This window comes from Micropterus dolomieu, linkage group LG09, assembly GCF_021292245.1.
Source record: "Micropterus dolomieu isolate WLL.071019.BEF.003 ecotype Adirondacks linkage group LG09, ASM2129224v1, whole genome shotgun sequence".
Taxonomy (NCBI): Eukaryota; Metazoa; Chordata; class Actinopteri; order Centrarchiformes; family Centrarchidae; genus Micropterus; species Micropterus dolomieu.
In genome coordinates, this window is record NC_060158.1 from 19,721,069 (window position 1) to 19,733,624 (window position 12,556).

General features: G+C 41.5%; 1 protein-coding gene across 1 annotated transcript; it reads right to left on the bottom strand.

The window, feature by feature from the left end:
- Positions 1-10,880: 10,880 nt before the first annotated feature.
- On the bottom strand, positions 10,881-12,170 carry hoxa1a (homeobox A1a). The gene is made up of 2 exons (XM_046058686.1): positions 11,539-12,170; positions 10,881-11,260 (listed from the first exon to the last, which is right to left on the bottom strand). Exons 1-2 carry the CDS (start codon positions 12,143-12,145, stop codon positions 10,881-10,883), a joined length of 987 nt encoding a protein of 328 aa, XP_045914642.1. The 5' UTR covers positions 12,146-12,170.
- Between the last annotated feature and the right edge of the window lie 386 nt (positions 12,171-12,556).

A 12,556-nucleotide genomic window follows, 5' to 3' on the forward strand; every position in this document is an offset into this window, starting at 1 on the left:
AGAGGGAGGACCGAATGATCCCTGCCAGGACGAGCCGTTATAGACAGCCGCTGTCATTACAGGGCAAACATGCACCCGTACGGGAGCACAAACGCACACACAAGGAGTAATACACACACGTACACGAACCGTGACGACGACATTATAGACAAGCGCTGTCATTAGGAGAGTCTCTGCGGAGCTGAAATGATAACGAGCAAGGAGGAGTAAGGGGGGGATGTTGCTGTCTGCAGGTGAGCATGTGGCGTTGGAGAGGTCAGCTCGCTTTAACACACACACGCACACACAAACACAAGTGCCATTCATTCTCTTGCACAGCTACTGCTGAAATAATATTTTGGTTTCTGGGGAGTTTCACAAGAGCCAGACAATCTTATGTTTATGGGAACTATTGGAAATACGAAAATACTCCAATAAAACTCTCTAGCTGGTTAAATTATAACTACACATCACAATTTCTGTAATATTGATTTCTTCTGTTTTACTATTGAAATATTTGAATTATATTGAATTCTGAATTCTTTCTGTATAGAAAAAAAAATGCAATGCAACCTGATATCACCAAAGGGCATGTGACTAACCAGTGTCTTAAGTCATTTGCTTTTAGTGTGTCATTTCACGCTATTTACTCTGTACTGACTTGTGTTATGCTGAGTCCCTGTGAAACCAAATGTCAGTGTTGACTTATTTAATATTTTATATGTTACTTAACCCAAACTAAGTTGTTAACCAAACTGTGACAGTGTCATAATATTACCCACATGTTTGTTCTTGCTACATGACAGCAAAGGTCACCTGACTATCATTAACCTGACATTCCTGCAAATCCAAAACACATGAAATGTGGCATCTCTAATGGCGTTAAATGACTCTTGAAAAGCTTAAAATGTGTCGACATGAAATGCAAAATGTCCTTAAAAGTGACATGTTATACACCATCCCATGATATTACACTGGAATACAGCACATGTTTAGGGGACTTTCAAAGTGGGCAATGACCTGAAAACTTTCAATATAATGCATTCCAGTACAACTGTGAGGAGTTTAATCTACACCCCTCTGATAAAGTGTCAACAGAAACTTGCTGTGCTGTTGTACTGGGTTTCTTTTAGATTCTAGATGTACCATGTAAAATGTTATATATCACTCAAAATAACAAGTAAAAATAGTGTGCTTTGATCAGTCAGAGTATAAACTATCCTCAGATCCACAGTTCACATAAGCTTCCTACATAGGTGAGAGGCATCAACATTTTGTGCAGGTGTTGCCTCTGTCATCAGATTAACACTCTTAATGTACATGTCTTCCTCTGTCTGGAGTGAGACATTCTTTAACAAGGACATAGAAAAACTAAATTCACAACAAAGTTAATGCAGTAAATGGTGGCCAACATGTCTCTCTATCAAAGTGCTGTGCAGTCATTACTGTAATGGTAATGCTACATAACATGCTTTCTGGCATAGTTGATCAACCAGCTGGAGGGGGATGAGGAGGAGAGGGGGGATAAGAATGGGATACAAAAAGAAAAAGAAATCTAGCAAGACTTTCACAACATCATGGTTTATGTAGAATCATGTTTTCTGATGGCTTCTGCTGCTCTGTCAGCATCTCAGCGCCAAAAGTGTGATAAGAAGCTTTTATCTAGTATGTTTACACAGCCCTAAACATACAGTATTTCACAGATTTTACTTTAAATCAATTTGTCTTGCTAAGCTCACTGTTACGAGTGCTGAAGATTCAAATCTACACTGCTCTTTGCCTGAAGGGGACAGGCAGCCTATCAGTGCATAGTTGCACCCTGCCTCTCAGACTCCCACATTGCGATGGGCTTCAGGGTGTGTACAAACGAAAGGCTTAGAGTTACACTGAGCCTTACAAATGTCACTGAAACATCTAAGTCATTCTTAACAATAACAAGCTGCTGTATTAACTGCCTGTTTTAACATCCACGCTGGCTATACTGCTGCTGCTGCTGTGTGTGTGTGATTTCTGGCATTTAAACACTCATAAAATACACTGCAGCATTCTAGTAATTGGGATCAGTAAACTTGACACAGCTTCTGATGGGCGATGCTCATCCACCGGTTCAAAAATGTTTAAATATGTTAATTTAAAATAGTGCTAACAACATAAGAAATGTTTTAAGACATCAGTTAAACAAATGGAAGAAAAAGCAATCTCAAAATATCTTGATGTGACCTGGTCTAATAACTCTTGTCAGCAGCCATCAAAGAGGTTGAGCGCTCCATTTTGTGTCAGTTAACGCACAAATTGCTCCCTAATCCCTCCGAGATTGTGTTTCCACACAGTCGCGCGTGAGCATTGCTCTTGCAATGGATGGGGGGGGGTGGACAGGTGGTTTTCAGGTATAGCAGTGTCAGGTGAGCTCAAACGTCTTGACAATTGTTGCACGTCGCCCAGAGCAGAGTCCAAACGATCACATATCTCCAAATTCTCCCTGACATGGAGACGTTTAATCTCAGCTGCTGAAACCTCTCTTTTGCCCTGGAGCTGTGTATGTTTTTGTGTGAAAGTAGTGACTGTGCTTCTGTGCTTTTCTCTGTGGTGTGTTAGCAATTATCTCCTTGAGGCTGTTGTAACACGTGCTACTTCACTTGTCTAGTTACTCATGAGACCAAAGGTTCAGGTCCTTCATATAAAGGTTTTGGCTCAGTCAGTACTCACTTATTGACAAGCACTCAGGAACGACTGTTGGGTGTGTTGCTGGCAATGCAGTTTAGGGTTTGGGATTATGTTTTAGCTTTGTGTGTTAATCTTACATCTTTGGCTCAATACGGAAATTACAACAAGCACAACAAAGGCAACTGTGTATGAAAACGTTTAGTATATAAAGTACAAAGCAACAATTCTTTTCATCTTGGCTTCACAAGGAAAATATTTTTTTAGTTTTAGAAATTAATGAGCTAATCAGGTCAGCTATGATTATTTAAGGCACACTGCGGTACTTATGCCATCTATGTATATCTATCTGACAAAATATGAGACTATCAATGATATATGCCCTTGTTTTATCTGCCAAAGAAGACTAAAATAGACATTATTTTACATCTGCTAATTATTATGCTTATAATTTGCGACTTCAGTACAGGTATTGTGTTTGACATGCACTGGGACAAACAGGCCTCCTGGGTGGTGAACATCACATACTGTAGATTAGCATTACACTAACGGGATGACTTTTCTCAGCAACAAGTTGTGTAAGGGATTACAATTTGAAATTCAGCACTCAGTTACTTTGACAATTTGGGGGTCGACTTTATGTTGTGTGAGGGCATGTGAATTTGATGGAGGGTTGACATGAATCTCGTCTCTGTGCAGGATTTACCTATTTACCTTATGCGTCTTCTTAGCTGCTAGCCAGCCACTGATAGCTTAGCTCACATTCAGTTGGGTAGCCTTCAGTTGAGGACGACACTTATCTGGACTGCTGCATGCAGTCAGTCACCAGTCTTAGCTAACGTTAGCTGTTGATGATCAATGTATAACTCCCAACCTAATGCTGTCTGCTTGTAAATACACTTACTTTAAATGTGAGTTGAGGGTGTAGAGGATTTTGAGTAGTTTAAAGGCACTTGTGCTTAATAACTAAAGTAATGTAGCAATTGCTTTTGCTGTTGAGTAATTAGTAAAGTGAGGCAATTAGAATTATTCTCTTTTCTTATTATAGATTTTTATTCAGCTGTCAAAGAGAAGATGAAATTATTTTAGATATCTGCTACATTGTCATGGTGGTGACATCTGCTAAACAGTATGTCGAGGAGCCAGAACCCTGTCTTTGTCATTAATTGTAGAATGAATTATTTTGCTATATTGCTTTTATGTTTTATGTAAAGCACTTTGAATTTTCTTGTTGCTGAAATATGCTATACAAATAAACTTGCCTGGCCTTGCAGATGGTGTTTCAAGGGTGTTATTCGTAGAAAACACTTTTAAGTGTCACTGCACTCGGATATACAGATGCACAACTGACCTGAAATTGGGTTTGTAGCAGAAATATGGTAACATTTTTGTGATGAAAATACATAGTACTCAGAAACACACCTTTTGCCTTAAAAAAGAGCCCAAATGTAGATAAAACACAGGTCAAACATAAGAGCATTTCTCTTTTGAACAATTTGAATATAGAGTGTTTTGAACAGTTTTGTTCTGCAATCCCAACTTCACTTAATGCCTAAATTTCTTTATTTCTTTAACTTCCACTTGTTACCCTCCTTTCTGGTTCATGTGAATGGTGGAAAACGATCAAGGGTGTAAATTTGTAATGTACTTTACTGTTGTCACAAAGATGTATGGTTTGTCGTATCTGTGTATAACTATTCTGACTTCCACAGCTTTTCAGCTAGGATATTCCTAAGTGGTTATTCCTGTCTGGTGTGTGTGTGTGTGTGTGTGTGTGTGTGTGTGTGTGTGTGTGTGTGTGTGAGAGAGAGAGAGAGAGAGAGATGGGATGAACAGCCTGTCTGTCAGGTGTTGGTACTCACATTAGTCATGTAAAAAACAAAGGATTCTCTGAAGCGACAATAGCCAACACAAAGAGCATCCAGACTCCACTCAGTGTCACCCGATCTCTTGTGTGTGTGTGTGTGTGTGTGTGTTGGGGGGGGGGTAAATAAGTGTGTGTGTGTGTGTGTGTGTGTGTGTGGGTGGAGGGTAAATAAGTGTGTGTGTGTGTGTGTGTGTGTGTGTGTGTGTGTGTGTGTGTGTGTGTGTGTGTGTGGTGAGGGGCTTTCTTTAAGAGGCGAGGGCGCCTCATTGGCTGCCATGCTGGGGTCAAGCTGAGGTCAGGACATGTGTGATGGATGGACCCCTGTCTCTAGACCACTGCCCTTCTCCCAGTCCTCTTTCCTCCTCTGGGCCTCAGACCTGCTAAGGCGCACTGGCTGTGCTCTCCTCTGTTCACATGTCTTTGTTTCACTCGATTTGGCCAAGTGGGACGACTTCAACAGACACAAGGAGCTTAACGAAAATTGCAGATAACTCTTTGAGGTGAGTTCTGCTGTGGACGTACAGTGCTACAGTCAGCCTCTAACCTACCACGTAATCTCTGCCTTTCCTTATTCTAAACAGCATGACACACTTCACTGTTTCAGTAACTCTTTCATCACATACATGTACACACGACAAACAAGCACCAACGACATGATGTCATCTCTCCGCTCTTTCCCTTCCTTCTCTTCCTCCATCATACTGTCAATCCTTCTATCGGCTTCATCCCTTTATCGGCATATGGAGACACACATCTGTCGATGGAGGAATTCATTTTGGCTGCCAGTCACAACAGGGGAGTGGTCAATGAGCACAGACGTGCCAATACCTCAACTACCCTGTTGAGTGACTTCTGTCTGTCTGCCTCTCTGTCTCTCTTCCAGCACTTTCTGTCTGCCTCTTTGTGAGCACAAGTAGACCAAGAGTCAGTCTGTCAGAAAGTAGAAACTGTCTGTCTCACTCTCTTGTTTTGATTTTCATTGCGTGCGTGTGTGTGTGTGTGTGTTTGTGTGTGTCCAGGGCAAGCTGACCATAAACAAACTACAACTAAGATCTACTGTTTGTGTAAGTCTGATCAGTGCAGGTGTCACTGCAGAGGCCTCGAGGACACACAGACTATATTTGTGTTCACATCCCTGAACATTTAATTTGCATAGTGGATATCTTTATTAAACTGGAAAAAATAGGCTGAACCTCATAAGCTTTGGTCAATAAGGTTTGATGGCAATGCCAAATGGATATTTTCTATAGGTGGTACAATGACCTGGGCCTCTGAACTTACTTCTCTCTGTAAAAGCATTCTCATGTGCTTCCAAATCCTCTTATTTGACACTTTTTAGGTAATTCTCTATGAGCTTAATGGTCCTTTCCACTGTATTTTTGTGCATGCACACACAGACACACACACATAAATGCACATAAACCTCTAAGAAAAACAAGAAAATAAAGTCAACAAGGTGAGACTTCAGAGGCAGAGACATCAGTTTGACACTCCAGGGTAACATTTCTAAAAAGCATTTCCTATCTGTTTCTCCCTCTGTATATATATATATGAAGTCAGGGAAGACACACACACAGATGTGTGTGTCTTCCCTGACTTCATATTCTCAAGCACCTGTATTTGCATTAGTTTACGCACTACCTCAATACAAATGTCTTGTAAATGTTACTGCATTTATGTATGTTCACATGAATATATTCGTATGCGTGTGTGTGTGTGTGTGTGGTTGTGCGGTAAATACCTGTACACTCTCACGTGGTCCATGTGAATCTTGTGGTCAACTCTGCAAATCATCTTTCTACTGATCTACTGATGTCCACCAATCGCTGTAGGAGAAAAATGGTGACATTATGACAAGTTTCTTTTCTTTGCTTTAATTCAGTCTTAGGGGAAAAATTCATTGTGATTGCAGCCTGTGAAAACAGTTTCCTTCACAACTTAGGCTCTACTTAGATTCTATTGAGAATATAAAGATTTGAGGGGGGAAATATTCCCCGACATCCTCCAAAAGGTTACAATTAATGGATTATTATTATTATGTTGTATAATTTACTAGGTTAGAAATCTATCAAAACTAAAAGAAAAATGCAAATATATAAGAACATGTAGCTAAAGAAATCTGAGATAAATGTCCTTTTAAATATTGGGGAATCTTATTTCTTTGTATTTAAGGTAATGTTTTTTAAATGCTTCTAAATATTTATATCAGCTTGCATTTACACAAAATGTTGAAGATTATGTTAAAGAAGAAATCAAAATTATAAACAGGGCTTAAATATAATTTAAAAGAAATTCGCTATTTACAAATTGAAATGTAAAATTTTATGTTTATAAATAAGGTTTTATTGTGACTTTGCTTCTTGTAATTGTAGACCTAAAGTGATTTTTGGTAAATATAATATATAAATATAGTAATGCTTCAGCTTCTTAAAATCTTAAAATGATAAAGATATTTTAACTGCTCAACACATGAGTTTTGTATGAAGTAATCCTTGCATCATTTGTATTTTATGAAGTTTCAGAATCTAAGGGGGAAATTAAAATTAAAAGGTGAGTGAATGTATTTGAATTGAGATTCATTGTTTAGATTTATTTCAAAGGCACAGCCTAAAAAATAAATTACTTGCCACAGGTTTTATAAGAGTTCATTTGACCGACTTTTTTCACAAGTTGTGTTCAAGTCATTTGCATGGCACACATTTTTTGTTGGCACAAGAGCACGTCTATTTTCGGCCACATCAAGGACGCGCAAATGAATTCGGCATCTATTTTCTGTGTCACCCCCTTGAGTCAGAAGCTTTAAACATCTTTCCCTCCTTCACAAAGCCTTAATGGTTATCGTCAAACATCTGTCATCATCCATGTGTTTGTCCGAGGGCCCTAATGGGAACCATCAGCTGCGCCGGGACAGATTCTGGCGCTCGGAACAAGAAAAAAACGTCTTAATTTCACATAGATGAGGTCACTTTTAGCATTTAGACTCTGAATGTGTTTTGGTCAAACAGGCCGCCGGAGCGGAACTGTGACTGCGTTGTTGAGGTGCTTGTTTGCCCAGTATGGTCTGTAAACTGTTGTTTAGGTGTGGGTGGTGCTGTGACAACAAACTTAAACTGTGACCGAGGATTGACCCTTGGGTTTCTTTTGAGGATCAGCTGCTTTTCTAATCCACTCTGCGTGGCTCCTCCACAGGGGCCTGGAGGGAGCTAAAACATATCAAAAGTGGGGTCCGGGGAAACCTAAGGGTCCTTGAGGAGTTTTATGGCGGTCTCCAGAAACACTAGGATTTTATTTTATTTTAATATTTCTTTTTTCCAATAGGCTAATACACACAATTTAGCTAATACCTGTGTGCAAAGAGAAAATAGCCTTCTATTCTATCTACAGGTCAAGTCATTTAACGTCTAAAATCTGGTCAGGTTTGGACAGGCACACGGGGAAAAAAATAAAATAAATCGGACCAAATGAGTAACTATGTGCCTCAATGATGTCATGTCCCTGTTTGTAATTGCAAGCAAAATAGAGGGACAGCAGATGTGTAGAAAGCCTTATTTTAAATGTGAAATAAGGCTCTTGATTAAAAGTGGTCCAAGGTCGTAAACAAAATCCCAACGATTTAAAAACACTCGTTGCAAGACATAAATATGCAGATTAGGCAGTGAAATAATAGCCATAAGAGAAACATATCTTTGTATGTATATAATATTGTGATGAGAACAAATTTCTCGAACAACCGTTCTCGCATTGAAATAATACGTTTTTAATAGGTTGTTACATTTCTGACAATATGTTTCTTTTATTTAGACCCGTTCTCTGACTTTTAAATAAGTCTATTTAAAATATGTCTCCCTTTGTTCAAAATGATGTGGAACCTCAACAGTTTAGAAGAATGAAAGAATTTTATTATTTTGACACAGTAAATAAAATAAAGCTAGGCTGCTCCATGTGGTGTTCTCGCCTGTCAGTCTAAACTTTCTCAATAGATCTGTAGGATAATAATTGCAAAACATGTTACACAAAAAAGCCCAAATACTGATGTAATAGTGTGCAAAGTCTAACTATTTTTTCGTTTGTCTTAAAATATTCAAATACATTACAAGCTCTTATTAAAATAGTGAATATATACAAATAGTAAAATTAATTTAAATTACTCCCAATCTCCTGCTGAAGATCAAGTAGAATTTTGCTAAAACTAAATAGTTTGTCATACAAATAGAGCACAAAAACATCCCTTTGACGTTTTTTTCTTTTTTACAGAATTAAAAGAGATAATCTTTCACCTCATTCTCATCCAGATTGGCCTGACAAACACAAACAGGCCCTTGAGCAACAAGTCTGTGTGCATACTTTACTATTTATACCGAAACAACTCCTCAACAAAATGAGGGTGTCTGCAGTTACCAAACGGACCTTGTCACAGGTTACATACACAGCTTAATCTGCCCTGCATGTAGAGAACCACCTAATACAACGCCCTAAAAATGTCGAACAAGGATTATTAGAGGTGAGATGAATAAAAAAGAGGTTGGCAACAGAACTTACTGTCCTTTTCCATGTTTGCCGTTGCTGAATGAGCAGCTTGCTGCAGCCTGAGCAGGTCTCCACAGCTCCAATAGGGCAGCTCCTGCAGGTGGATCTAAGGTAAAGGTGAACGTTGCTCATTAATCACGGCTCTTTCAGCGTTTTTTGCCCTTTTATGGTAAAAAGGACTCGCAGCCTGCACACCAGGAATTACAACAGCAAAAGAATCAGGAAACCCTTTCTTTTAGATTTGGAAATTGGAGAGAGGATATAATCTACCTTGGGAATTGTAAACGTCCACATGACAGTCCAGTTAAGACACACGCGTTTGATTTGAGGAATACATAGTATCCTTATAAATATGATTCCACTTACAAGCTGATTTAAAGACAATATGATAGTTATTCAATTAAAATGCGTTATCCTGAAAGGGCTGATTTATAAACCAGGTGTAGCCTAAATATAACAAAACCTGAAATAATAGCTCTTGTTAAAGCCAAATTGTATAGCCCTTTCACTGCTACATTCACTGCTGCAAGTTTTCACTGTTCAGCTTGTCATCAGGTGGGGATGATGACACCTCCGTGTGACTTGGGGAACCGGAGTCAACGCTGACAGGACCAGTGGGGCCCCATCCTTGTCGATAGCCTAACCTCGATGTTTAAATCAATAGGGTGTTTTTTGTCCCCTCAATAAGCCATGAGCTCGATAAGGTTGTCATCACAAATGACGCTGACTTCCGCGCTCTCATCTCCTCCGTGGATAAACATGCCTTTATTATGCCAATAACTGTTCACCCCAGGGACGGGAGCGCGCACGGCCGCATACATTTAGAGACTCGTGTAGCCTCTCAAACGATGGGAAAATGGACAGAGCTTTCATTTCATGTCTGTAGAGCTTAACATGAAGAAAGGTCTGATGGGCGGATTATGATGGAAGATTTGCTTTAAAATCTTGAATCTGAAAAGTCTAATTCTAACTCTCCCAAGACTTCCCCTCAGTAACGACACAGAGGAATCGTTTTTTTTAGAGGTAAACGCACTTTAATACACATGATTGACCCGTAAACGTCTCTCTGGACAAAACATTTTGTATGTGCTCCACTGGATTAAACAGATAAAAGATAAATGCCTGGAACCTCCATGGCCATACGTGACCGGTTCCCCAACTGATAAAACTCAGCCCCCCGCTAATAATACATGAAAGCATTACGCATCATGCAAATCTCACACAATGGACATTCAGACAGTCGTGACACACAAACACACAGGCCTTAAACACAGAGGTGACACTGATTAAAGAGTTACAACAACAATGCACTCTATAACGATTAATAAACGAGGTCACGTCGTTGATTGTTTGATGCCTAATTGACGACACCCAGTGCAACCAGCTTGGCCGTGGCCATGACGCACAACTTTGGCACATTTGAGGTATTTGTTTGTGTGTGCAGCTTTGTGACTTTATGCTGGCACACTCAGCAGCACTAATCAGGAGCTGGGTCAGGGGCAGGTGTAAGGAAGGTACATGATATCTCTGGCACCATCATATTTGTGACGCAACGCGTATTTTCTGCCAAATTTCAAAAGAAAGTGGACACATTTTGAACCATGACCTACATTGGTTTGGACAGCAATGGCATCAGTCTTCCGAACACAGTACACATTATAAACAAAATCTTTAACTCAGAAATGGTCCATAGTATTATTGTCCATGTCCCAAATAGTGCATTAACTCATCCTTAACGTCCACATATATCGTCCATCAACCAGGACTTTGGCTTTGATACAGTGGGTATGAGCTTTGATATATACAGGCCGCCTGTGGCCCAAAGAGGTAAAGAGGCAGTCGGTTCTTAGTTGGAGGAATAAGCATCAGTTCCCGTGGAAGACACCGTGGAGGATGTGGGAGATGGAGTAGAAGGGGCTGAGACAGACTTCTCTGACTCTACATCGTCCATTTTCTTTTGAATCCTCTCTCCCGGGTCTGAGGATGGAGCTTTGGCAGGCAGCATCCCTTCTTTCTCCCTCTTCTTCTGCTTCATCCTCCGGTTCTGGAACCAGATTTTCACCTGAGTCTCGTTCAGCAGCAGCGCGGCCGCGATCTCAACGCGCCGCGCACGGGTCAGGTACTTGTTGAAGTGGAACTCCTTTTCCAGCTCCGTCAGCTGCTTGGTGGTAAAGTTGGTCCGGACCGTGTTCGGCTGACCCCCATAACCGTACTCCCCAGACCTGCCTGCAGACAGTGAAACAACACAATGAACTTACAGAACAACTGCGCCCGGCAGCAACTTTTACGCCTCAAAAGTAACTTTTACGCATGCAGCCAATTAATGTCAGCCGCTTTCAAACATTCCATTATACACCTGTCATAAGTCTAACATAAGACTTTAAATAGCATCTGCTACTGTATGCATTATAAAAGCATGTAAATATGACAATGGCACAATCAGGCTAGAGGTGTCTCTACATTGTAAAATTGTAACTCAACAACTCGGCCCAAATGGTACCCACCTGTTTTTGGTGGGTTCCTCTTGACTTTCATCCAATCGAAGGTCTGTGCAGAAGATGCGCCTTCAGACAGAGGTGAACAGCAAGCCTCCAAGTGAGCGGCGTGCAGTGGTGACAGCGGGTTTGAGCACCCAGGAAAAGGGGTTGCTTGCTCGTGCCCGCCGCCATAGGCAGCGTGGGCATACTGCAGCTGACCCAGGGGGGCGGCACTGAAACCTTGGCGATGCTGAGAGACCATGGAGGAAGAAATGTTACCCGAGTACATCAGTGGGCCGCACTGGGGGAAGCTCGCTGTGGAGTCCACTTCCTGGTTGAGCGCGTAATGGTTATAAGTAGTACAGAAACTTTGGGGTCCATAGCTGGAGCTGCAGGCCGGATGGGCCCCATAGGCGAGACCCACAGAGTTCGCAGTAGCCTGGTATGACCCCGCCTGGTGAGGGATGCCGTCAGGGGAAGCCCTGCTTGCCATGAAGCGGTCATCCGCCCCGCAGTTGTTGACAGTAACCGCGCAGGACTGGAAAGTTGTAATCCCGTGGTCCGAGTGGAAAGCCCTGACAGAGCATGAGCCACTTTCGCCGCTCATCACCGAGTAGTCTAAGAAGCTGCTCATTGTAGCATTGTTCTGCCAGGGCCGAGGGACCGTCCGCGCAACAGACACCCTCTGATCTATTCCTCTCTTACCCTGAGTGACCGTGCCAACCTTTACCTATACTCTGTCCTTATCATAAGAGGGAGGGGGGCGCACGGGCCGATATCAATGAACGAGTGCTGTCACGTGGGCCCGGGTCAGCCAGTGAGGTACTTGTCCTTATCCCCTTAGTCTGTGACAGATTGGTGTTTGAGTGGCTATTTAAATTCCAGGCGCTCTTCGATCAAGGTGACGCGCGTCTCCACTAATGTATTGGCGGAGCAAACAATGAGCCGGGAGGCAGAAGGCAGTGGACAGCTCCGGGGTCGCATGAAGAGCGGGGAACGACAAACACGGTGTCTTTCTGAGCCCCGCTGTGCGCTCTCCCGCCTG

What these genes read in the sequence shown, in the direction of transcription:
- hoxa1a (XM_046058686.1), bottom strand. Translation starts at nt 12,145, where the DNA reads ATGAGCAGCTTCTTAGACTACTCGGTGATGAGCGGCGAAAGTGGCTCA. An exon ending in GAGGAACCCACCAAAAACAG is followed by an intron (nt 11,261 to 11,538) that starts GTGGGTACCATT and finishes CACTGTCTGCAG; the next exon opens with GCAGGTCTGGGGAGTACGGT.